A 26,537-nucleotide genomic window follows, 5' to 3' on the forward strand; every position below is an offset into this window, starting at 1 on the left:
TCGAAAGAGCTCCTCTGAGAAGGAGCAGAAGAGCCTGTTTGAACAGTTAAGGAGGGAGGTGTGAGGCCCTTGTGCCATATTAAGGGATTTAGATTTTAGAGATGATGGGGAACCACTGAGTGATATTAACGTAGGCATAAGCATGGTTATATTTGTATTTCAGAAAGCTCACTCTAATGGTGGTATTGGGGATAGACAAAAAGAAATAGAATGTTGTAGAAGTTAAGGTGAGAGATGATGAGAGAATGAACTAAGGTAGTGACAGTGGAGATAAAGTGATATATTTGAAAGGTTTGCATTGAAAGGTCTTGGCAGTAGGTTAGCTAGAGGGAATAAAAGAGATTGACCAGGTATGCCTGGGTGCCTTTAACTGAGATAGGGAATATAGGAAGCACACCAGATTTAGGAAGTAATGTGATACTTGGATGCATTGAGTTTATAGCGTCCATGGAACATCCTTACAGAGACGTAGGCAAGGAAATAGTGTGAAACTCAAGAGATAGAGCTTTGGAAGATATTAGAATGTATTTATGAATTGATTAATAAATATCTTAGTGCCTACTATGTATCAGGTTACTGTCCTAGTGCCAGAGGAGATAAAACAATGAGTCAATTTTTTTTTTTTTTTTTTTTTAGTGAAGGGAGACAGCAATCAAAGCAGCTTCAAATAAGCACTCCGATGAAAACCAATGTAGTAGGAGGGAGAGTGGCTGAGAGTGTGTGTGGGAGAGGCTGGTTTGGATTGAGTGTTTAGGTTTAGTTTCTGGGGAGGTAACATGCTGAGACAAATGAGGGAAAAAGGATATATGTGTGGGTATCTGCGAAGATCATTTCGAGCAGAGAGAACAGACAATGGTAAAGATGAGAAATGGGAAATTAGGTGCGTTTGAAGCAGGGAAGGCAGGCCAGTGCAACTGGAGATGAGCAGATGGGGGAGAGATTGTCGAGGGGGAGCTCAGCAGGGCACATGGAATGCCTAGTCATGAAGGCTGATGTAGGCCGTGGTCAGCTTTGGGACATTTTCTAAGTGCAGTGGGAAGCCATTGGACAGTTTTAGCAGAGCAATAACAAAACCTTTTTTATGTTTTAAAATGATGTCTCTAGCCACTCTAGAGAATATTGTTGAGAACTTAGAGGCAAAGTAAGTGACCAGTTGAGTGCCGGCTAAAGTAAATAAGCAAGAGGTGATGGTGGCTTAGAGTAAAATGATGCCAGTAGAGCCATGAGGTCAGGTTTTGAGTCAGTTACTTTTCTTCAATCACCCCTGTCGTGGCTGAATTTAAAAACCGCTTTATCACTGGATCTGTTATGAATTCTAGGTATTTTTGTCAGTGCATATATAAAATGTTATCTTGGAAAAAAGGAACTTGATGAAATTTATTACTCTAAACTAGTTTTGAGATACTAAAAAAGACTCAAATTTTCATATTTAATAAGATCTGGCAGTGATCCTGTAGTCAAAGTTCAGGTTTATTAGTGCTTATTAGTTATGCAAAAACACTTGCAGACAATTCGACTGGCTTAGTTATAACACTACATATTTTCTTATAATAAAGTAGTGAAGCTTTGACCTGTTTCCTTAATTAGTGGTGAGGTCAATAAAGATATTCAAAGTAGGGCTACTACACTGTGAGAGTTAATTAGGGACATTACTGTTATTTACTTGAGCTGCTTAAAAAAGAATCTCTGTAGATCTAGCTATTCTCTGGATGAGCTCTGCACTTTAACCAGGATACTCCAGTCATAGTATGGAGCAGGCACTAGGGTGGGGAAAGGTTAGGGGTTGGTAGGCTAGTTAAGAGAATTTTAAAATAGGGGCACCTGGGTAGCTCCGTCATTAAGCGCCTGCCTTCAGTTCAGGTCATTATCCCAGGATCCTGGGATCGAGCCCCGCATCGGGCTCCCTGCTCAGTGGGAGGCCTGCTTCTCCCTCTCCCACTTCCCCTGCTTGTGTTCCCTCTCTTGCTGTCTCTCTCTGTCTCTGTCAAATAAATAAATAAAATCTTTAAAAAAAATAATTTTAAAATAGTCTATGCAAAAGAAGATAAAAACTGTAAACCAAAGGTCTGAGAGTGGAAATTTTGAAGAGGATGAAACTGAGACTTTAATGAAACAGTAAAAATACTTGAAAGAAAATTAGATGTCTGGCCGTTAGGAAGAAGAAGAAAATCAGATGATTCTGAGATTTTAAGCTTTGGAGAATGGGTGGATGGTGATGGCATAATAGGTAGAACCTATAGTGGGAGGAGTAGGCTCACGTGAGTGAGTAGTTTTGAAAATGGTAAATTAAAAAGTACCATCTTTGGGACTCCCCAGGGAAGTATGTTAAGAAGGCAGTCAGGGAAAGGTGAGTGCTGTCACTAAAATTTCAAAATCATACTCATATAGAAACTAGTTGAAGTTCTAGGAGTGAATGAGATCGCTCAAGAAAAGAATGACAACCCGAGGGATGTCAGTAGCAGTGATGGTCTGTCCTCAGGCAGGGTGAGGACAGATAATGTAACTGATTTATCAGTCGGGTTATTCCTAAATTTATTTACCAAGTTTGAGGAGAGCAGTGGTGGGGGAAGCCAGAAAGCAGTGGCTGAGATAGGAAGGGTGGAGAACTGAACTACTCTTCAGTGGAGCTTGGTGTGGTGGGAAAAGACAGAAGGCTATGACTTGAAAAGAGAAGTGGGGTTCCAAATAGTAATTTAAAAAAAATTATTACTGAAGGATGAAGAAGATGTTAACACATTTATAAAAATGTGCAAGTATTAAATGAGGAAAGAATACTGAACTGTTTCATGGTCCCACAGTAGTTGGGAAGGACTTGATTCATTGTATTCTTGTAGGGGAGGAGGGGCATATTTTCTTCTGTTGGAAAAAAGGAAGTAAGGAATGATGCTGACATTTGATTCTAGAAGTGGAGGGGAATTTCAACAAATCATAAATGATACCCTCTTTTTTCCTTTCTCTTCTAACAAAATCCTCTGTTGGCAATTTAGTGTAGTGGATGTTTGAAATGGGAATGTGGGAGAACCCACGAAGGGGCAAAGTAATGGAATTGTGCAGCAATATTTGGGACCTTGCTGATTTTTGGAGACCAGGGAAGTTTGAATATATTGAAAACCTGGGGGAAAGAATAGATAGGAGGGTCCTGAAATGGAGGAAAGAGCTGTGGACATCAGAGGTGAGCAAAGAGGAAGACAAACTTGATTCCCTGATGATTTGGTCTAGGGCTACCTGTATTGAAATGAGCGCTGGCAAGCTGTAGCCAGGACACTGGGTGACTCTTCTTATGGAGTCTAAATGTAAACTACACGATTAATGCCATTTTATCAAACCAAAGCATATGAAAAGGTTCTGCTACAGCAAAAAACTTATCATTATAGAAAAGGACTTGTAAAACATCCTGCAATGTTTGAAACAATATTTTTATGTAACCTTTTAAGTATTTATGAAAAACCAAATCACCATCTTTTTAGTTCATTTTGTTACCAGTATTCTGGACATGTAAAATCAGTCTTCTACTATTTGGACTGTTTTGACATTCCTGTGGCAAGGACTCCCATTATGTGGGGACCCTGTGTCCCCCTATCTTCTCACTTGAGCATTCCTGCCCAGAGGGAATGCCGAAGTGACATTATACCTTTGAGAATATATCCCACTTCTTTTTCACCACTGAAAATAGATTTTTGTGCTTATTTTTCATGCAATGCCTTGTACTTTTATGTAATATTTTGCTCAGTGCTTTAAAGGCTGGTATAAGTAGAAATGGACAACAGCCTGAATGCTGAGACAATAAAATATTCCAAATTGATAGCTAATTCTAGTAGCTTATAAAATATCTTTGTATAAAGATATCTGTCATCTTGGCATAACATAATATTATAATCTGGATTGCATTTGAGTATAGGTCAATAATTTTTAAGTCCCAGTTTTTTGTTAGAGTGGAATTGGTAGGTATGAGTTAAGGAAAATGATTTGGTTGACACTAGATAAACATGGCAGTAAGTAGTAGTTTTATGATGAGTTAAATGAGATTGACAAAAAAGTTTCCTTGTAAGTTAAATCTTTATACTTATGAATGTAGAGAATATATGTATCTTTTGAAAATATTCTTTGCAGGCTTTTAAATATTGTTATATTTAGTGGAATATTTTCCTCAAATATATTTCATGTCATAATGTATACAAAGAAGAATTTAATAAAGCATGTCATCCAAGGTTGGTCTTCCCCAGGTTTTCGCCTTCGAAGAAGAAGTCCTGGTTGTTTTTAAGTCCAGAAGAATGCTTATAATTCTGATTTTTCTGCATTCAAACTGGCATTACTATTTATACATGAGAGATGTATTTTTTGTACTTTTTAAAAATTGAAATTGTTAGTGCACATATAGATGAAAGACCAACGATGCTCCCCAATTCTCTTTATTTCTATTTCTTGCTCCCCAGAGGCTACTACTTGGAACTTCTTAGCTGTACCAGTAAATGTCATGCTTATGTTGCTGATTCTTGATTTGTCAGTTTTAACTATTATGGAAGATGAGCATTTAGCTCTTTTTCCACTCTACTCCCACTCTCTCTAGATAAACATCATATGTATTTCTGATCTTTCAATTCTCCCAGCATAATTATATTAGTAATTTTAATTAGATCAGTATGTGTTAATTGATCCATTAGTAAACTATAGTTACCTTTCTCCATTCTTGTATTTTTATTTTCTTGGAGTTTGTAATTATTTGCTTAGTTCTTTATATATACCACTTATCAATAATTCAGTCCCCAAATCTCTGCTAGTTTTCTAAATCACTTTTCAGTACGTTAATTCAAGTTTAGCAATTTCATTTTCTTGAAGATGTCACTCTTGGAGGCTTCTGACCTATTGAATATGGACTCATTATTCTCCATACCTGATACATACTTGTCACCATCTTCCTGAGAATCATCTTTGCCTTTCTCCTGGTTTGGGTCTTCTAGTTCCTATAGTTTCTATATTTCATGTCCTTCCCCTTTTTCTCTTTTGCCACTTTGTTTCATGCTTCGAAGGCAGCACAGATTTTTCTTTCTTTTTTTTTCTTAGTCTGAGAAAAAGTGTTTGTAGTAGATTAATTTTGTGAAACCTTATAAACGAGTCTGAAAATAATTTTTAACTACCCTCACACTCGATTCTTAGGCAGGGTAAAGAGTATTAGGATTGAAATGTTTTTAAATGCATTTCATCATCTTCTATCTTTAGATGTCATTATTGAAAAGTTCAAAAGCACTTTGATTCCTGATTCTTGACATGTGTGTGTTTTTTTTTCCCTTTGTCCCTAGTGTGAAATCTCACAGTGATGTGTCGTGCTATGAGTCTGTTTTCATCGATTTCACGGGGCACTCCATGCACCATTTAGTCTAGGAACTTAATATTTTCCAGAATCAAAAGCAATAAGCATTTTATTAACATTTTTCTCCCTTATATAACTTCTCTTCCTTAGATGCCCTCTGTCAGGTCTTGTAATTCTCTTCTAATTTTCCTACCTCTGTGCTTTTCTGCTTTTTTGGTATTTCCCCAAATTTATCTTCCATGATTTCTACTGAATTTTTTATTTCTACTTTTGTATTTTTATTTTCTAAGAGCTCTTTTGTTTCTTCTGGATGTTCCTCTCCTAGAATAATCTTACTCTGATTTCAAAAATACAGTATTCTCTTATTTCCCTGAGAATGTTAATGATGTTTGGTTTTCTTTGCCCTGAATAGTTTCCTTATTCCAAGTAGATTTTACCTGTTTGATTATTTATTCTGGTCTGTATCTTTCATGTTATCGGCTTTTCTCAGTGTATAATAACCCAAGGTTATTAGCTCATTGTTAAGAGTGGAAAACTAAAAACATGAAGCTCTTTATGATGTTAAGCTTCTCTGTAGCCATTCTGTGACTGGATTGTTTGGGGGTAAATCTGAGCACAATGTCTGTGTCTTTCCTGTTAGGCTGGTCATGTTCTCTAGAGAAGACTCTTCACATCTTCGTGGAAGGTAAAGACCAACTAAAGGCTTATGATAGAAGGGAGACGCAGGTGGCGGGCTGTCTCATCATTCAGTAATTCCATTTTCCTTATGATTTCATTGCCCTTTCTCCAGAGACACTTCTTACCTTAGTCTCTCCAGAAAATAAACCTCTAGTGTTTGGTCCTGTTTGGTGCAGGGTAAGGGGCAGGCAATTACCCTCAAGGAGGGTGAGGTTGAATTATTGGTAGGTAGTATATATGAAAAACTATGAAAATAAATAAAGCTCCAAGAAAATAAAAATGAGGAATGGAGAAAGGCAACTACAGTTTATTAATGAATCAGCTAGTGAACAATGAACTAACAATATCTAAGTCTCCTTCCTGTGGCTCACCTCACTCATCTCAAGTACCTTGTGCTGCTAATCCCTGAGGCTTTGGAAGATTTTGTTGTGTAAATGAGATGATTTTTTGCTTTCCCATAGCTTGTTAAGTTTGGTCTCTTTGGGTTTGCTCAACCCAGTTACTCCTTTGCCCACGTTTTACAGCTTCCTAAGTCAACTTTTCTCTCATTCTTCCTATCTTTGTAAACTTATACCTTTAAAATAAAATTACAGACACACAGATTTATTACATTTTTAGAGGGGCTTTAGGGGAGAACAAAATTTTTTTAAATTTTTTATTGTTATGTTAATCACCATACATTACATCATTAGTTTTTGATGTAGTGTTCCATGATTCATTGTTTGTGCATAACACCGAGTGCTCCACGCAGAATGTGCCCTCTTTAATACCCATCACCAGGCTAACCCATCCCCCCACCCCCCTCCCCTCTAGAACCCTCAGTTTGTTTTTCAGAGTCCTTCGTCTCTCGTGGTTCGTCTCCCCCTCCGACTTACTCCCCTTCATTCTTCCCCTCCTGCTATCTTCTTCTTTTTTTTTTCTTAACATATATTGCATTATTTGTTTCAGAAGTACAGATCTGTGATTCAACAGTCTTGCACAATTCACAGCACTCACCATAGCACATACCCTCCCCATTGTCTATCCCCCAGCCACCCCATCCCTCCCACCCCCCACCACTCCAGCAACCCTCAGTTTGTTTCCTGAGATTAAGAATTCCTCATATCAGTGAGGTCATATGATCCATGTCTTTCTCTGATAGACTTATTTCACTCAGCATAACACCCTCCAGTTCCATCCACGTTGTTGCAAATGGCAAGATCTCATTCCTTTTTATGGGCACATAATATTCCATTGTGTATATATACCACATCTTCTTTATCCATTCATCTGTCGATGGACATCTTGGCTCTTTCCACAGTTTGGCTGTTGTGGACATTGCTGCTATAAACATTGGGGTGCATGTACCCCTTCAGATCCCTACATTTTGTATCTTTGGGGTAAATACCCAGTAGTGCAATTGCTGGATCGTATGGTAGCTCTATTTTCAACTGTTTGAGGAACTTCCATACTCTTTTCCAGAGTGGTTGCACCAGCTTGCATTCCCACCAACAGTGTAGGAGGGTTCTAGGGGAGAACAAAATTAATTGAGTTCAATTTACCTTTACCTGGAAGTATTGATATATGAAATATTTTTTTCATTTCATTTTACTTTTGCATTTCTCTTTACTTTTCTTTCAAACTTGGCACTTTATTTTGTCAAATCCAAGCACACTGAAATTTTGGAGCCTGTCAGAAGAGCTTCTGCTAGAAAACCATTCTTTTTTTTTTTTTTTTAAAAGTAGGCTCCATGCCCAGTGTGGAGCCCAATGTGGGGCTTAAACTCAAGACCCTGAGATCAAGACCTGAGCTGAAATCAAGAGTCAGACACTTGGGGCGCCTGGGTGGCTCAGTCGTTAAGTGTCTGCCTTCGGCTCAGGTCATGATCCCAGGGTCCTGGGATCGAGCCCTGCATCAGTCTCCCTGCTCCATGGGAAGCCAGCTTCTCCCTCTCCCACTCCCCCTGCTTGTGTTCCCTCTCTTGCTGTGTCTCTCTCTGTCAAATAAATAAAATCTTAAAAAAAAAAAAAAAGTCAGACACTTAACCAACAGAGCCACGCAGGTGCCCCTAGAAAACCATTCTTAATTTTATTTTTAAAATTATGCTTCAGGTACAAGGATCTGTGATGAAGAGCACCCTTCAGCTTTCCCTCCCAAAAGATTTTTTTTCTCTAAGAGTCACTGTAGCCAACCGTGCTTTGCTTCAATTTGAAATTTCTTTAGATATTTTGAGTATTAACATGAGAAATAAATTGGCTCCTTTGACATGCAGGTGCTATTAGAAACTCAAGGTAATTCCAAAGTGACTTTGTATTTTACTTTAGTATGTATCAGTTGTTGATTGTACAAAATTTTATGTCCAATTTGGGCTGAAAGCTATAGATAACAGAAGGAAAAATAATTGAGAGCATTAGTTGAGCATTTGTTGAGTTGTATACGAGGCAATATACTGGGCTATGTAGAAGGGAGTGCTCTTATTCTATGAGAGATTATAATAAAAAGAAATAGGAAGCACACATGAAACATCTAGTAAATGCTGAAAATCCATTCTTTCCCCTTATTTTACCAGGTATTTTTATTTAAAAATATTTGTGGGAATGGGAAATTATGAATATATGTTTTCTCTTTGGATCTTTGCTTCATTTATTAACCATTATAATCTCTTTCTTTGGAGTCATGTAATGTACAGTGACAAAATTAAAATCTGTATCCATTATCACTCTTCCTTCAGCATTTCTTGCACTCTTGGTAATTGCCTTTAACCCTAAAAGATTACTACTGTAAGCAAAAAATAGAAGAAAGGTAATTTTCTTTTTAAAGTGGAAAAGTTTTATATTTAATCCTTCCTTTTCTTTCACTAAATACACTTGATTCAGTGGCTATTTATCACAGTTCAGAGAGGAGAGATAGATAATAAAATAGGGTGGTGAGAAGTATGTTAAACCAGTGTTAATCGTAGCATCCAGCATCTCTGGACCCTCCTAACTGCAACAGTTCTTAATGGTCATATCTGACCATTAATCTTTTATTTCAGTCATCTACAATTCTTGCAAGCATTTATTTCAATCACCAGCTGCCCCTGAGCACGTTATTACTGGCAACTCATTTTCTTCCATTGTACTAAACTTTTCAACTGCTTCCGAGTATCTCCAGGGCATTTCTGATTCCATTAGTATGTCCAGATGTAGGAATGATGAGAGATGGCTGATGTTGACCTGTGCAAATTTGTGTGTCTACTCTTTCAGGACTAAAATCATAATGTCGTAGTGCACATGGCAAGACTAGAACTAGAAATTGTATTTTTTTCATGCCCAATGCTCTCTCCAAACTAGATTGTTTCATGGTTTTTCTTCATACCTGCCACTTGTTGAAATGCAAACCCTCAGTGATAGAACTGAGCTCATCATATCCCTATGCTTATGGTCAGTTCCTTGCAAAATGTCCTGATTTGCTATCCTTCCAGGGTCTTGGACATTAGCCTTCTTTTGTTTAGGGAAGATATTGAGATTGCTTTCTTAGAAGGATTATGAATGGGAAATGCTGCTTATAATCTGCAATTACAGCTGAAAAAGTTGAGCGTGGTTTGGGGCCAGATGAACTGAACTCTCAATTTTTTTTCTCCTATTGACCCCCTTTTAGCATGTCTCTTAAAGTTTTGGGGCCTCTGTTTTTTCATCTATAAAGTGGAAATAACACCTAAACCATCCAGTTTACAGCGTTTTTTTTAAGATTTTATGTATGTATTTGACAGAGATAGAGCAGGAACACAAGTAGGGGGAGTGGGAGAGGAAGAAGCAGGCTCCCCGCTGAGCAGGGAGCCCAATGTGGGGCTCGATCCCAGGACCCTGGGACCATGACCTGAGCCGAAGGCAGACGCTTCGACTGAGCCACCCAGGCGCCCCAGTTTGCAGCATTTTTTAAGACTAAAATGAGATAGACAATGTAGGAAAGGGTAATAATCTACACATAATGTGGTTACTATTTGAACTCAAGTAATGACTTAGATTTACTAAGGGAAAATGCAAAGATGGATATTGAATTGACTAATGTAGGTGGGAGGCAATGGACAACGGACCTAAAAATGAAGTGAAAATAAGATAGTGTGTATATCTACAGTAGTATTCAGGCAGGATTCAGTGGTTGTAGAGTTGTAAAGAATACCTGTTGTTAAGACTACTACCACCAATACCACTTGATGACTTTTGGTTAAACTAACAAGTGTTAGGTGGGTGTTTATATTAGCAGAAAAGTCTAAGAGAGCTCTTATAAAAGGGCTCCTTAAAGCAACAGTAAGAAATTCTTCGTCACATAGTATTAATACAAAAGATTGTTTTATCATTTCACAATTGTGAGAATAATATAATATTATAGATGAGTAAGAGAAGTCCTCTGGCCTGATAAATATTTATCAAGAATAAATATAGAACTTAATTCTTAGTAATCTCAAACCATATACCATGGAGCTGCCTATGGGAACTACAATGTATGTGTGGCTAAAAGTGTTGTTTTCACTTACACCCACACTGTTTTGAAGGCTCTGTTTTCTTCTTTGAAATCTATGAAGGTTGTGATTAGGGTTAAAATGTTTGGGAAAAATAATGTGATTTGTAAGATGAAATTTAAAGAATTAAGAGTAATTGTTAATGAGTTTCATTTACTGTAATTCTTAACTGTAGGCATTAAAGAAGGCTTGTAACTTAAAGCATGCTTGTTAAAATTATTAAAAGGTATTATTTAGTGTGACATAGCCTGAAATGGCTTACTGGGAAAGAAATCCATGATAAAAAGTACAAATTAGTACATAAGGCACAGGATATTTAAGGGATGAAGTATTCTCTATAAGGAGATTATATTTGGCAAATTCATGACTTGAGGAATGAGGCTAAGCATTTTTGCCTAATAAAATCTTGTAGTTAATAGTACTTAATTTTATTAGGTTAAGTGGTTTTCTTGAATCCTTATGGGTCTGTATAGAAAGCTGTAGGAACCCTCATGATAATGACTTTCCAAATATACAATTCATAGCTAGAGCAGCCCATTTGTTAAGTTACTGTTTTGTTACACAGGCATACATAAGATTATTAATTTTGTAACAATTACCAGATAGAACCAGGAGCCTTATAACTAACCCTTTGTTCAATCTCTGCTCCTTTCCCAAGGGTGATACCTGTTATGCTTTGTTTTATATCATTTTAGACTTATTCCTGTATATTAACATATTTATACCTATGGAAAATATAAAGTGCAGTTTTGTGTGCTTTGTTTCTATAAATATCACACTTTTTTTTTTCTACAGAAAAATCTGTTTTGGAGAGCATTTTCATGTATGTGTAAAACCACGTTGTTCTTTTAAGTGTTGCAGGCCATTCATAGGATGGGTATTTAGCCAGTCCCCTCCTAAGGAACATTAAAGGTTGTTTCTGTTTTCTTCTTAGGTTTTCAAATGATGTCACAGTTAGCATCCTAAAAAATTCCCTCATTAGAGGCAATATTACCAATTATGATCTTTTTCACTTGATAATAAGTTGTGATGATGAAGGTTTAGTATAGTTAAAACTTTGAAGATTTGTTATTAAAAAAAATTACTTGAATTCTGGTAATAGTGGCATGAAGAGGCTGGTGGTTCCCCTCTGCAAAAAAGTAAACATAAAACTGGAAAAAATAATCAAAAACAGCCATTTAGGGGTTACTGGAAATTGACCAAAGTCAGTTAAAAAATTGATCTTGCACAGCTGTTAGGGCTTGGGGTGAGAACACTGTGAGTCTGCGGCCTTCATGCCTGGGCTCTTCCCAGACACCTTCCCAGCACCCCTCTGCCCCCTCAGTTGGTGAGAGCTAAAGTTTTACCAGGTTGGGACTAACAGAAAACTAGCAGCTTTGCTGACAGAATTGAGGAATGATGTGATTCAGGGAATGGGAGAGGGGACACAAAAACCTGTAACTTTGCTGGTGAAAAGTAGTAGATTTGATTAGAAATAGAGAAAACCTGCTGCCTTGCCAGCTCAAGGTTGTAGACCTGGTTTGGGTGAGCAGTGGACCAGTAGAAATTTCATAGGGAAATCCTAGAAAGGAGAGAGCCACAGAAGGGCTAAGATAAGCTCTCCACACAGCTCTGGTTGCCTGGGAAACCACATATGTGGAGGGGGAGACCTGAGGGAGCCTGGCAAAAAGTTCAAAGCAAGGGAGAGTAGAGAACCGGCTATAAGTTTGAATCCGTTCCCCACTCTATACACAAACCAACTGGCAGATGGTGAAAATCATACGGGCTTGAGATGTTTCAACACAGCCTTTGCCCAAATCACTGGCTAACCGTTAAGCTATACAGACATAGACACAACTCCTAGAAAACCAGTCTAAAATATAAAAATAAGAAATAAAAAAACTGAACACGTATGTCCCAACTGCAAACCATGGAGGCAAACAGATTCTGTGGTTTAAATCCAGATGAATTACTAAAGAAGACCCCAAAACTCTGAAAAATAAAATGAATGTACAGTTACTATAATACATTAAAGATTCAGTTTTTTAAGCAGAAGCTTAGGACATGGAAGAAGAAAGGGAAGAAAGAAAAGAAAAGCCAGGGAAGTATGACACATAATCAGGAAAAACAGTCAATAGAAATGGACTCTGAACGTGATGTTGGATTTAACAAAAACTTCAGATTGGTTATTTTAAGTATGTTAAGAGAATTAAAGGATAGTATGTTAATAATACTCAACAAATAAAGACTCCCGATAGCAAAACAAATTAAAAAAGAACCAAATAGAAATCTAGATTTGAAAAGTAGAGTAATTAAAATAGAAAATTCACTGGATAGGCCCAACAGCAGATTTGAGGTGGCAGAGAAAATGTGAAGATAAATAAAAGATATTCAGTCCAAAGAAGGGAGAGAAAAAAGATGTTAAGAAAAGTAAACAGAGGGGCGCCTGGGTGGCTCAGTAGGTTAAGCATCTGCCTTCAGCTCAGGTCATGATCCCGGGGTCTTGGGATTGAGCCCCAAATGGGGCTCTCTGCTCGGCCCCCTGCTCAGTGGGGAGCCTGCTTCTCCCTCTCCCTCTCCCTTTCCCCCTGCTCGTGCACACTCTCTCTCTCTCTCTCTCTCTCTCTCTCTCTCTCTCTCTCTCTCTCTGTCAAATAAATAAAATCTTTAAAAAAAAGAAAAGTAAACAGAGCCTCAGAGACCTTTGGGACAATGTCCAGAATTTCACCATACATGTAATGCATGTTCCAGACAGACAGGAAGGAGAGAAAGGGACAGAAAAAATATTTGAAGAAATAATGGCACTAAACCACCATTTCCACCAAATTTGGTGGAAATATAGCTTACCAAGGGTTCCAGTAAGGAGGAATAAACACGCTACACCCTCTCTCCCAGTGAATGCAGCTATAAAAATTGGTCTGAATACAGGAGTAGCTATTTGTAGATTAAAAAGTCAATAGTAGCAGGCAGGTTGGAGAAGACAACCAATAATTTAAATACCACTGAATCAGTGGTGAGTTTACTCCCCCCCCCCCCCCCACAGTATCTCCTACCAACTACTGTCAAACCCAAAAGTTGGCATCAGAATGAACAGAGAACTTCAGAAACCTTCTGCTTCTGGTTTAAAGAACAAGATACTCAGAGTGCAGAAACCTCTCTTTTTCTTATTCTGAGTTCTCTTGCACCCCAGCTCCCACAAAATCCTTTGGCAGCAGTGTTGAAGCAATTGCAACAGCCAAGAGGACCCTAACTCCAAGAGAGGAAACCTTCCTCTTCCATTGAAGGAGTTGTGGTTGTAGGAAGGTTAAACAGAGTCCCTGATTTCTGGCTGGAGCACTGGCAAAGAGCATCAGAGAACTAGAAGTACCAGGCAAATTTATAGAGGGAGTAGGCCTGGAAAGAGGCTCCTTAAAGTTGTTTGTGCACTCCTGGACTCGCCCTTGAGCTGTGTGTGTGTGGATCTGACCCTAAAGAGTATACATAGATGTTGAGCACTGAAATGCTGATAGACCACCACCTAAATTCCAGACTGACTAGTAGGTGGTACATATGTGGGACAGATCAAAATAACATTGTGAAAGTTTTGAACAGTTTAGTAGTTTCTCTTGAAGTTAAATGTATACTTATCATGTGAACCAGCAGTCTCCTAGGTATTTACTGGAGAGAAATGAAAATTCATCTGCACCCTTGTTTGTGAATTTAAGCATGGAAGACTAAACTAAAATGGCAGTAGTACCTCAGAGAGTTAGAATTTGAGGCCTGCAGTCAACTGAGTAAATTGTTCGCTACCACAAAATATCAACACTCTCCATAAGATTTTAACAAGACACAGTCTCAAAATACAGTATTAAAAATATAAAGCATACATTCCAAGATTACTTAGCACATGGAGAATGTCAACTCACATGGGCAAAGATAGCCAACAGACACAACACATAAATGACACAGATGTGGGAATAATCTGAGAAAGATTTAAAGCAGCTATTATAAATATACCACAACAGGTAAGAGTGAGCTCTCTTAAAATGAATGGAAATATAGAATGTCTCAGTAAAGAAATAGAAAAAGAAAAACCAAATGGAAAATTTGAACTGAAAAATACAGTAACAAAAAACTCATTGGACAAGTACAATAGCAAAATGGAGATGACAAAGAATCCATGAACTTAAAGAGAGATCAACAGAAGTTTATCCAAACTGAACAACAGAGAGAAAAAAGGTTGAATAAAATAATGAGCAGAGCTTCAGGGACCTATGGGATAATACCAGAAGGTCTGACATTTTGTTTCATCAGACACCTAGCAAAAAAGAAGAAAGAATACTGTGCAGAAAAAAATATTTGAATAGTCACTGAAAACTTCCCAAATTTGGTGAAAGGCATAAACTTATAGACTCAAGAGGTCCAGCAAACCTCAAAACAGGATAAGCCCAGTGAAATCCATGCCTAGTCACATTATAATCAAACTGCTGAAAACAAGACAAAGAAAAAAAAATACTGAAAGCCAAAATCACTAGTAGAGGAACTATTTAAATGAATGTGAATTTCTCATCAGAAACCATAAAGGCCAGAAGTAAAACCATTTTAAGCATGGTGGGGAGGGGAGGTATCAGTTCAGAATTCTTTAGTAAAAATATTCTCCAGATTCTACCTTTTTTTGGTTTTTGTTTTTGGAGGGGTCTTCTTTCTTAAAGCATTACCCATAGTAGGAAATTGTTTCTAGCAATGAAATGGTTGGAGTTAGAGAGTATTATGCTAAATGAAGTAAGTCAATGAGAGAAAGACAAATACCATAGGGTTTCACTCATATGTGGAATTTAAGAAACAAATGAACATGGCGGGGTAGGGTGGGGAGGCAAACCAAGAAACAGATTCAACTCTAGAGAACAAACTGGTGGTTACTGGAGGGGAGGTGGGCAGGGGGATAGGTGAAATAGGTGATGGGGATTAAGGAGGGCACTTCTGGTGACCACTGGGTGTTGTATGGAGGTGATGAATCACTGAATTCTACACCAGAAACCAATATTACACTCCATGTTAACTAACTGGAATTTAAATAAAGATTTGGAGAAAAAAATTATTTCTAAGAATGCCAGAAAGTTACTCTAACTGCTTTTGTAAGACAGTTGATTTATAACAGGAATATTGACAAGTTCATTACAAATGATAGTTCACTTTTCTTTCTGAATTAAAGTTATCAGAAGATGACAAGATGCAAAGTGGTCAGTTAAAATAATAAAATTAGGAAAAAGCCCTCAACTATTTTAATTTTTAAAAAACATTGTTTTTAAGGTGGGAAAAATTATATTTAAATTGCTGTTACTCTGATTTGTTTCTCATTGATACTTTGAATAATTAGCAGTAGTCACAATGAGAGAGAGAGATTGAGTTGTAGAATATTAGCTAAAACAGAATATTTAGCATTTACATGTTTTTAGTAGGTGAGTCATTTAATTTTGTTGTATAACTTTATGAGGTGGATCAATGTTATTTATATTTTACAGATAAGGAAATAAATGCGTAGTTAGATAGTTTTGATGCCACGTTGGAGAAAAATGAGATTAGAATTCAGAATTTAATTCTGTTTATAGGCACTCCTTTTGCTGCACGTGTTCTCAGCATTTATATTGATATGTCTTTATAAGGCAATTCATTATTATAACATAATGAAATGAGGACCTCTTGATGGAAATGTAATTGATAGAACCTGTTTAAAGAACAGTTTCACAGTATCTGAACATTGAAAAATCACATATTTTTTGACCTCGCAATTCTACTCTTCGTATTTATTCACTTACAGTACATACATTAATGTGTGTGTGTGTGTGTGTGTGTGTGTATAGGTATTTAGATGCTGATTGTAACATTGATTGTAACTACAAAAAATGGAAGCAACCAGCATATCTTTCAGTAGAGGACAAACTAAATAAATTTTAATGCATCCATAAGGAAATACTAGATATGTTGAAAAGAGTGAGCTCCATATGGTAAGATCACTAAGATATTAATAAACAAAATCACATATAAATAAAAAAGGATGTATTTAAATATAAGCATGTATTTTGTCTGGAAGGCTTGAAAGGAAATCTCTTTGCAGGAGGAGATTGTTTTTTTGTGTTTATTAAATATTTCAGTATAGTTAAACTTTCTTTTGGGTGCTTGGCTGGCTCATTCAATATCAATAGCATGCTACTATTGCTCTTGGGATCATGTGTTCAAGCCCCACATTGAAGGTATAGAGTTTTGTTAAAAATAAACAAAAAACAGGAAACATAGTTAAACTTTCTTTTACCACATATGTGTATACACACACATACATTTGTATGTATATAAAGTGTGTAAATGTATTATGGCTTTTATAAAATAACGTAATTTTTTAAAACTTATTTCTCATCAAAACTTTGACATTTTTACTCTTTCAGTATTCAATATTACCAGTAATAAATGGCATGGAAGTCTGATTATTGTTCCTATACATATCTCTTCTTATCTGGGTCTTTTTCATTCAGTCTGCTCTGTACTTTGGAAAGCCTTTCATTCCATTTGTATGTCATTTAAACTCAGGAACATTTTCTTCTATTTGACAACTTTTTCCTCTTCATCCTTGTCTCTGATCTTATGAAACTCCTGATAGGCACTGTTAGATTTGTTTATGTGTTTTTTCTTGTGTTTTCCATGTTTTCATCCTTGTTCTGCATTTGGAGTTTACCTTGACTTGATTTTCTGGATTTGCAGTTTGACCACGTTTTCATCTTTGTTCTGCATTTAGGAGTTTACCTTGACTTGATTTTCTGGATTTGCAGTTTGACCTTATCAGTCTTATCATTTAGTTTACCGATTGATTTTTCTAAATTTGACAATATTTTTTTAAAGATTTCTTATTAGAGATAGAGACAGAGCAGGGGGAGGAGCAGAGGGAGAGGGACAAGCAGACCCTGCACTGAGTGTAGGGCCCGACGTCAGGCTCAATCTCAGGACCCTGAGATCATGACATGAGCCGAAACCAATGAGCTGGTCACTTAACTGATTGAGCCACTCAGGCACCCCTCAATTTGACAGTATTTTTAATTGCCAGGAACTTTTTCTTATTCTCTAGGTACCCCATTTTCTCCCTCTTAGTGACCTCCTTTATGAACGCAATAGCCTCTCACATTTCTGAGTATGCTAATAAAAATTCACATTTTAAGTTCTAGTCTCAGCATCATCTGAGTCCCCTTAGTTTAGTTTGTTCAGCTTTGTCCACTGTCCTTGATGTTTTCTTTAGATGTCTGGTGATCTGTAGCAGTTGGTTTATATTTAAGTGAAGGACTAGGTTGATTAATCCAGAATATATATCTAATGAGGATTTCCTCTGTTGTATATAGGCTGCCCCCCGCCCCTGCCCCCACTTTCTATGGAATAAGAGGTCTTGATTGGGGGCTAAGAGGTAAGCCTGTCCTTAGTCAGGCTTCTCCTTCAGATCTGTAGGCAAAGAGCAGGTGAACAAGTGAAATTGAGAAGGAAGAATTTATCCTGTGGATAACACCATATTAGTGCAAGCCTTTCTGTTGGAAGAACAGAAGGGGAGAAAAGTGGTAGCATCCATGGAAGTGTTAGGAAATGTGGTAAGGGGAATTTTTGGTTGTCATAATAAATGTAGAGCACTACAGACATTTGGTGGAGAACAGTTCTGGGCCAAAAGGAATTTTTGTTCCCAAATGCTAATAGTTTCCTGTTTGAGAAATACTGTGTATTAGTATATTCCCTCCTGTACAGTAGCCTTTCCTCCACCCCTTCTCCTTTAGGGTCCATCATGAAGAACCAGATTTACCTTGGCCTCTGCGCTTCTTTGTTCAGGCCCAACATCTGTGCTAGGAATCTTTCCCATGCAGAATACCCACCACTCTCTCTGCAAAGAAATGTCTGGTGCTTAGGGTAAAAGGAATGCTCTTGTATATAAGGTTCCTTATTTGCTTTGAGTGGCTGCCTCTCCACTGTGTGCACTTTTCTTGACTCCCAGCTTAGATTTTCTCTAGGAATGCTTTGGGACATACAACTCAATATTTTGTTTTGAGACTTTAAATATTGATCATAAATTCACGATTTTGAGTAGAGTCAACTCACTTTGGTCATTTCCACTGGGATGCTTCCACTGGTATCCACCTGGTTTCCCATCTTTTCATCCTGTCACCACCTTCAAAGAAAGAGTTAACATTTTACTCCTTTTCTGTACTCCCTCAATGTTAATAATGCACTAGGAGGTATTGTTCTAGGAGTTTTCCATGTATTATTTAGCAGCAACAACCTTGTGAGTTAGATACTATTGTCCTTTTCCACTTAACAGGTGAAAGAAACTGACTTGGGGATGTTAAGTCATTTACTCACCTTTTTAGGACTAGTTAAGTGGTTAAGTCCAGGCTCTTAACCACTATGCTGTATCACCCAACTGCAGTTCCTTCATATTGTTATCATCATCATCAGGCTTTATACACATGTTTACACATTTTGGTCTACTAGTTTGACTTTTTGAAGGGTATGTCTCTAGTCTCTTCAGCAGGTAACATCATGCCTAGCCTATAAGCCCTCCGCTAATGTTGATTAAATTAGCTGAGCACATTCAGAGTTCTTTGATTCAGCATAACTATAACTAAATTAGAATTTTAAGATATTAGTGTGACAGCTAAGATACTGACAGTATATTGTCATTTTATGGAAAATGAGTGTTAGCGACTTAACATTAATGGTTCACATGACCTCTGCTGTGATGGTTAAATCAGTTGTGTGAAAATAGTGTGTCACAATTTAAACTTAAACCTGACTTGATCCACATTTCAGTAGATTTTTTTGGTATCATTTCTTGGAAATATATTTTTAAAAAGAATTTTGCTCTATTTCAACTACATTAGAAGTAGTCCAAATAACTTCTAAGTATCTCCTTTAAAATTATGCTTAAATCATTCCAAAAGCGCATAGGAGATTTCATTTTTCATTTAGGGAATTCTGTAAATTATCCAGCATGGTTCTGGTGAAATAATTGTTATTTTATCTACAAAATATAACAAATAATTTTAACATCTTATGAAAACTTAACATATCTTTCATATTTTCAATGGGAAATCTAGTTTGTTGAGTCAAATGGGAATGAATGTACCACCAAATGTGGTTACAAAGTATTTTTTATATTAAAATAGGCTCAAGGCCTAATTTATTAAGAATAACTCATTTAATTAGTTATAGTTCTAAAACCTGGCAGAAATGCTTACATAAAACAATTCTAAAGAGCTTTTGGAACAATATAGGTGGGTAAGTATCATTTATTTTATTATATTTGCCTTATGTACTGAATTATAGAAAGTTAGAAATATATGTAAGAAGAATTACTGAAAAAGCCATTTTAGTAGACTAAGCATTGAAGGAAAACACTTCTGTCTTTATGGTTTATTATATAATTTGTATAAAGTTGCTAGCTTTAAGATTACTGCTTTGTAAACTACACCACATTTTGCTAATTCCAAGTATTGTTCAGATGTTTTGTTTATAAAATAACAATGTATAATTTAAAACTGTTCTTGATTTTAGAGAAAAATATTACATTTTTGTGACTGAAACTGTATTGTGAAGAAATTAGGATGTACCAGACTGTGGGCTGGTTGCTGGGAATATAGGTTTGAACAAGAGAGATATAATTTCTATGCCTATCAGAATTAGAGTTTAGAAAAGAATTATACATGAAACAAATACCAAAATAATTATAGGTTTATCAGAGTCATAATGTATAGAATACTATGAAAATATATATTGGGAGAATTTATCCTAATCAGGGCATAGAAAATCTGTTCCTGAAGGATTAAGTATGAATTAGGTACACAAAAGTGGTTGTGCACATTTGGTGGTAAATGGAGGGAGGACTTTGCATCAGGACAGGGATTAGATTGAAATAACTAAAGCTGTAAAAGGTGGTGCAGATTGAATCTAGCATTGTATTAAAATGGCTTATGGGCCATGAAATCCACATTTCAATTACTTACATACACACATGCATGAGAGGCTATTGTAGTCTGGGAAAGAAATGATGATGGCTAAGACTCGTGAGGGGGGATGGAATGAAATTATTGGATTCCACGAATATTTAGGAGGTAGAATCTACCTTTGCTCTAAGTTAGTTTTTTTTCCTACTGTTCCAAATATTTTTGCTATTTTTTTTTGTCCAGTTTTTTCCTCTTTATTTTTGTGGAGCTATATCTTTATTAATACTATGCCACTGTTTTAATAGAGGTTCTGAAGGGAGAGAATATAAGCTCAAGTAGTCATTCTACCATATTTAACTAAACCCTACCCAAACTGATTTGAAATGTCACCTTTAACATATATTAAATCCTGGTTAGCTCCTGTCTTTCAAGATTTGTCTGTTGCCGTGTCAATACTGCACTATTTTAATTTATACTGTTTTTTATACTTGATAACACAGGTACCTCCTTCATATTTATGTTTTTTTCTAAAATTATTGGCTAGTTTTACCCATTTTCTCTTTCAAGTAAATTTTGAAATAGCTTTACAAAAAATCCTGTTGGGATTTCTATTAGGATTTATTCATTTTTTAAAAGAATAATTTGTAGAGAATTGATGTTTTTATAGTACTGAATCTTCCTATCCCAGAACATAGTCTCTTCATTTATTTATTTTAAATGTTCTTTATTAGATTTTACAGTTTTTCTCATACCTATCTGGAAGAACATTTTTATTTTAGCATTATTTTTTTACTAGTAGATCTTGTTGCTCTTGTGAATGGGATATCTTCTTTTTTTCCAGCAATGATGTTTTCTGATTGCTTATAATTATTATTTAGGAAAGTTTCTTTTTTTCTTTATTGCTCTTATGTCTAGTCACTTAGCCAAACTCTTTTAACTAACTTAAATAATTTTTCAGCTGATTCCTTGAGACTTTTCCAAGTAGATAATTATCATCAGTGGCTTTATTTATTTATTTATTTATTTATTATTTTTTTTTAACATTTATCTGTGGGGTTTTTAACATTTGATCAAAACTTTCAGCATAAGGGCCCCCGGGTGGCTTACTTAGTTAAAGCGTCTGACTCTTTGATTTCGGCTCAGGTCATGATCTTAGGGTCATGAAATTGATCCCCATATTGGGCTCTGTACTCATTGGGGAGTCTGCTGGAGATTCTCTCTCTCTCCCTCTGCTCCCCCCACCCCACCCCAGTAAAGAAAGAAATCTTTAAAACAAAAACAAAAACAAAAAAAAACCTTTCAATATATTTTGGAAAGTAGTGGTTTTAGTGGGTGTTCTGGTCTTGTCCCTGACTTTAATGTAAAGCTTTTGCCTTTTCTTTATTAAGTATGATGTTTCATATAGATGCTGGTATAAAATGACTGTTTTCCTTCTATTCTTACTATAGTATGATTTTTCCATTAGGATTCAATTTTGAATTTTATTTGATGTACTGTATTCAAAGCATTGAGATGATAGGGTTTTTTTCTTATACTATGATAATATATGTTTCTTAATGTCGAATCATTTTTACATAACTAGGATAAACTCTACTTGGCCATTGTTATTTTTTAAGACTTTGTTAGATTCAATTTGCTAATATGTTTTTTAAGATATTTGCCTATATGCTCGTAAGTGAGTTTAATATATAATTTTCTTTTTTTATTGAGTTTTGACATCGCATAGAAGTTGGAATGCTTTCAACCTTTTCTCTGTTTTCTTTTAAAAATGTGAAGTAGCTCTTTCTTGAAGGTTTGATAGATTTTTTTTTTTAAAGATTTTATTATTTTTAAGTACTCTTTACACCCAACATGGGGCTCGAACTTATAACCTGAGATCAACAGTTGCATGCTCTACTGACTGAGCCAGTCAGGAGCCCCTGGTAGAATTTATTCTTAAATCTTTCCTGGACTTTTTTATTTCCTGGTCTTTTTTAAGAGGGTAGATCTTTGAAAACTTCTTCAATTTCTTCTTTTATGGTCTATTTCTATCTCCTAAACTTTAGTGGTTGACATTTTCCTAGAAACGTTCTACTTGACTAGATTTTAAACATAAAGTTGTTTATTACATTCTTTTTAATCTTCTTTATGACTGCAGGTATTTTCTTGTTGCATCCCTGATGTTACTTGTGCCTTTTTTAAATCAGATTAGCCAAGCATTTATCTATTTTTATTGGTCTTTTGAAAGAGCCAGCTTATTGATCAAATTATGCTTTTATTTTTTTTATTTCTGCTTTCCCTTTTATTAATTTCTTATTTATGAATTTCCCATCACCTTGTAAGTGGTGGTCTTTTGTGATCCTCAGCAGTTTTTTTATATTTCTCATTGAGGAAATTTTCTAGTGGGAGAATTTTTCAGTTTGATCTTCTTGCACATTATAATTTAATCTTTTTTTCTTTCATTTACTCTTTCTTTCCTTTTTCTCGCCCTCCCCCATCCCAGTAATTTTGTTTCATTGGCAGTTAATGCTTCTGTGTGTTGAATTTGGTGAGTAATAATCATGCTACTAGTTTTCATAAGTGCTTGATGATTCTTTGATTTGTAAATGAACAATCTAGGCTAAGTATATTAATTTTTCTCTCATGTAAGAATACCATTTATATATTCATTTAACCTAGCTTCTTAATAAAGAGTCCATCCTACAGTGATCATTATGGAGGAGGAGTGGAACTTGCAGGAAACTTACCTTCTGAGTTTTGGGATTTTCTTTTCTTCCTGGAAATCTCTGAGTAATTGGGGACATTTTGCTTCTCTGGCACTACAGAGAGCTTCCTATTTTATATATTAAGCTTTTACATATACTAGAGTTGATAGATTTAGTTTATGTTTTATATGTTATAGGATTAATCTCATTACTCTAATTTTCTCATATTTTCTCATTTTTTTCAGATGCTCTTAGGATAATTTTGTTAAAAAGAACAATTGCATTTTTTGAGTAGTTCATGTTATTAGGTAACTAATGAAGTTAGACCAGTGAATTGATTTAGAGGAAACCATTACTTCACACTGCCCCATAGCATCCCAATACATGAGGGAGAAAGGGATTATGCCCAGTAAGAATGTTACTCATTTTGTTCATGACAGAGTATGGAATGAAAGTGTCAGAGCAGATCCTTGCATGTCAGGGAAGTTGTGTTAGTGTTTCCACATCCTGGTGTAAGTGGAGCAGCAAGGTAGGTTGTTCTATATACACCTACTGCCTCACCAATTTCCCCACCAGTTCCTGTCTGCCTTTCCTACTAATCAACTCTGAGATGCCCCAAACCCAGATGGTCCCATTCAGCCATGTAAAAAGGGTAAGACATGGATGAGACCAAATCCCCTCATCCCAGCTCTCACCTTTGGGGTTAAATAGCATGGAATAGGGCAGGTAAAATATGATCAAAACCAAGAAGAAAAAAAGCAAGGATTTTTAAGGAAGCTTTGACAGGAATGTTAAGAATAACATCTGAATTCAACTCCAGAAAAAAATTGCTATCAGGGGAAAACGAAGTCTTAGTGAATGTTCCAAAACTGCCCATAAGAAAGGGTTGGGGATCTGATGAGCTTTGGGATCGGGCGCCTTAACCTGGCATTCGGTTCATCCCGCAGTGCCAGTTCTGCTTACCAAAAGTGGCCCACTAGGCACTCGCATTCCATGCCTGGCTCCACGCCAGCGAGCAGGGGCTTCTTACCCGTTTAAAGCTGGAGAATAGGTTGAGATCGTTTCAGCCCCAAGACCTCTAATCATTCGATTTACTGGGTAAAACTGTGTGGGTTCACATGGGAGAGCGCCAGCTATCCTGAGGGAAACTTCGGAGGGAACCAGCTACTAGATGGTTCCATTAGTCTTTCGCCCCTATACCCAGGTTGGATGACTGATTTGCACATCAGGACCATTACAGACCTCCACCAGAGTTGGTTGGGGAATGATCCTTTAGGCATGAGCTCTAGAAGCTTTGGACTCAGTGAGGCTTTGGCTGGGCCAGGCTGCATCTGCCGGGTCTGTCTTGCTCAGCACACTGCAGTCTGTCTGGCTCAGTCTTCAGCAAGAGTCCTTCAGCTCCATCAGAGAGTACTCCACGGTTTGTTACAGTGTCCTTAAAGCTCTTCAAGGAGGTGCTTGGCATGTTTACTCTTCTAACTGGAGGGGGAGGTATGTTACCTGATGGTTGCTGGAGAGACTTTAGGAGATTGGGTTTGGTCTCCAGCTACTGACTGTTGTTGTTGCTGAGAGCTCCCATTCTGTGCCTTGGCCATGGTGGCAAGCTTGGTCAGGGACTCCTGATAGAACAATACTCTCTCTAGCTACCGACCCCTGTCCCATACTGAGCCATCTCAGCCATCCAGCAGGGATGGTGAGAGCTTTGAGTGGCCCTTGAAAGGAGTACTAGTGATTCAAAGATCTAGCAGCTAGGGGTGGAAGTTCTTGCCCATAAAGAAACAGGGATGCCATCCTCTACTTGAAATGGGATCTCAGGGGCATGGATGACATCCAGAACTTTCATCCTGGACAGACAGTTGTAACAATTATGATTTCCCTGGGTTTCCAGCTGTAGCAACCTTGCATCACCATCCCCAAGGAGCTGGGGTTCATACCAGATAGCCTAAAGCTTGAATAGTAGAGTATCAGTCTCCTCTTTGAAGTCTTTGGGGGCATGGGTCCCAAAGGGACATGAGATCCCCTTCAAGATTTCCTTGTAAAACACATGATTTGCTTTTTCCTAAAACTAAATAGCAGTGCATATACCAGATTCCTGTAGACATTCACCAACACAACATTGCCCTTGGACAGCCAGTTACTGCCAGATGCTGTGACCTCCCCAACTTGTGCAGAACTGCATTGGTTTTCCCTGCTCCCCTGCCTCATCAGCCCAGGTTCCTTGAAGCTCCCTGGCCATTTCCTTAATGGGGGAAGAACAAGCCAGACCTGGCCTGAAAACATGTGGGAGGGTCTATTGTAGTTTGATTAGAACTCCATTAAATGTACCAATTAATTTGGGAATGCTTGGCAACTTTATAATATTCAAGATCCCTTTTCCAGAACATCGGATATTTGGCAGACTTATTCAGTGTTTAATTAAATTCCATATAATCAAGAATCAATAACAATTTATGAAGATCTTTAAAATAACCTAGGGTATATTTTACAACCTCCTCCACTTTTCTTCCCACTTAATTAAGCACCAATATAAAAATTTAAGTACCTCAAGAACCAGTATAGAAGGTACATTTTTAAAAGATTTTCAGTATAACAATTTGGTGATATTAAATTATTGTTATTTTATTAGGTTGCTAACAATATTTTGGTTACATTGTTTAAAAAGAGCCCTGCTCTTTTAGACAGATACACTGAAATGTGATACCTGGGATTTGCTTCAAAGTTATGTAGTATAGAGAGTATATAGGGGTATGAAACAAGATTTGCCATGAGTAGCTAGTTGTTAGAGCTGATAGTTATTGGGTTCATTATATTATTTTGTCTCCCTTTATAAATGTTTGGAATTTTTCATAATGAAAGTTAAAAATAAAGACAAATTGAGAACATCAAAGGAAAGAAAAACATCATGGAAGTAGAGCTAACTATGTAGTTACAGGATAAAAATATTTCTAAAGATTATTGATTCTATTGTTCTCTACCCACTGAAAGGCACACATTGGGCCCCAAACAAAATTATAAAATAGGCTTTGTTTGTATTCTTTATTTCCTGGGTCTCCTTTCTTCATTTTAGCCCAGTATGGGTTTTCCTTCTCCTTGTTTTAAGTGCATATTTTTCTTCTGTTCACATCTTTCAGAATTGTCACTCATTTACACAGACTGAATAGGAGGCCTAGAGATGAACCTGTCCAGATTAAAGTACAAGAGAAGAATACTTTGGGAGGGAGTTCAGGAGTAGAAGTCAGGGAATAGGTCTGATAGAGTGTTGGAAAAATTCTTGAGCATTTGGAAAAATTACAGAAATGTGAAAAGTTTGTTAGAACATTTGGGGGAAAAATGTGTGGGATTCCCATATGTTGACTTTATTAAAAATTGCCAGTCTGGAGAGAGAGGAAGGTAAAAGCTTAACCCTCTAGTATTCTAACAGAAAATAAATAAATACTATCTAAAATGGGTAAAAGAAAAAGAAG

The 26,537-nt window shown here is 36.7% G+C and overlaps 1 protein-coding gene and 1 pseudogene across 6 annotated transcripts in view; one reads left to right on the forward strand and one right to left on the reverse strand.

Annotated features, from left to right (window-relative positions):
• The window catches only part of MPP6 (membrane palmitoylated protein 6), a 131,278-nt gene that overhangs the window by 17,611 nt on the left and 87,130 nt on the right, over positions 1-26,537 (forward strand). Inside the window, exon 1 of one of the 6 annotated variants that reach the window (XM_027573499.2) lies at positions 2,242-2,347. The exons of the other annotated variants lie outside the window; for them this stretch is intronic. Coding sequence (XP_027429300.1) covers positions 2,323-2,347 — 25 coding nt within the window. The 5' untranslated portion in view covers positions 2,242-2,322. Of the gene's footprint in view, positions 1-2,241; positions 2,348-26,537 lie in introns of those variants that run through there. 6 annotated transcript variants of the gene reach the window in all.
• Positions 24,713-25,278, reverse strand: LOC113911796 (annotated as a pseudogene).

This window comes from Zalophus californianus, chromosome 12, assembly GCF_009762305.2.
Source record: "Zalophus californianus isolate mZalCal1 chromosome 12, mZalCal1.pri.v2, whole genome shotgun sequence".
NCBI lineage: Eukaryota > Metazoa > Chordata > Mammalia > Carnivora > Otariidae > Zalophus > Zalophus californianus.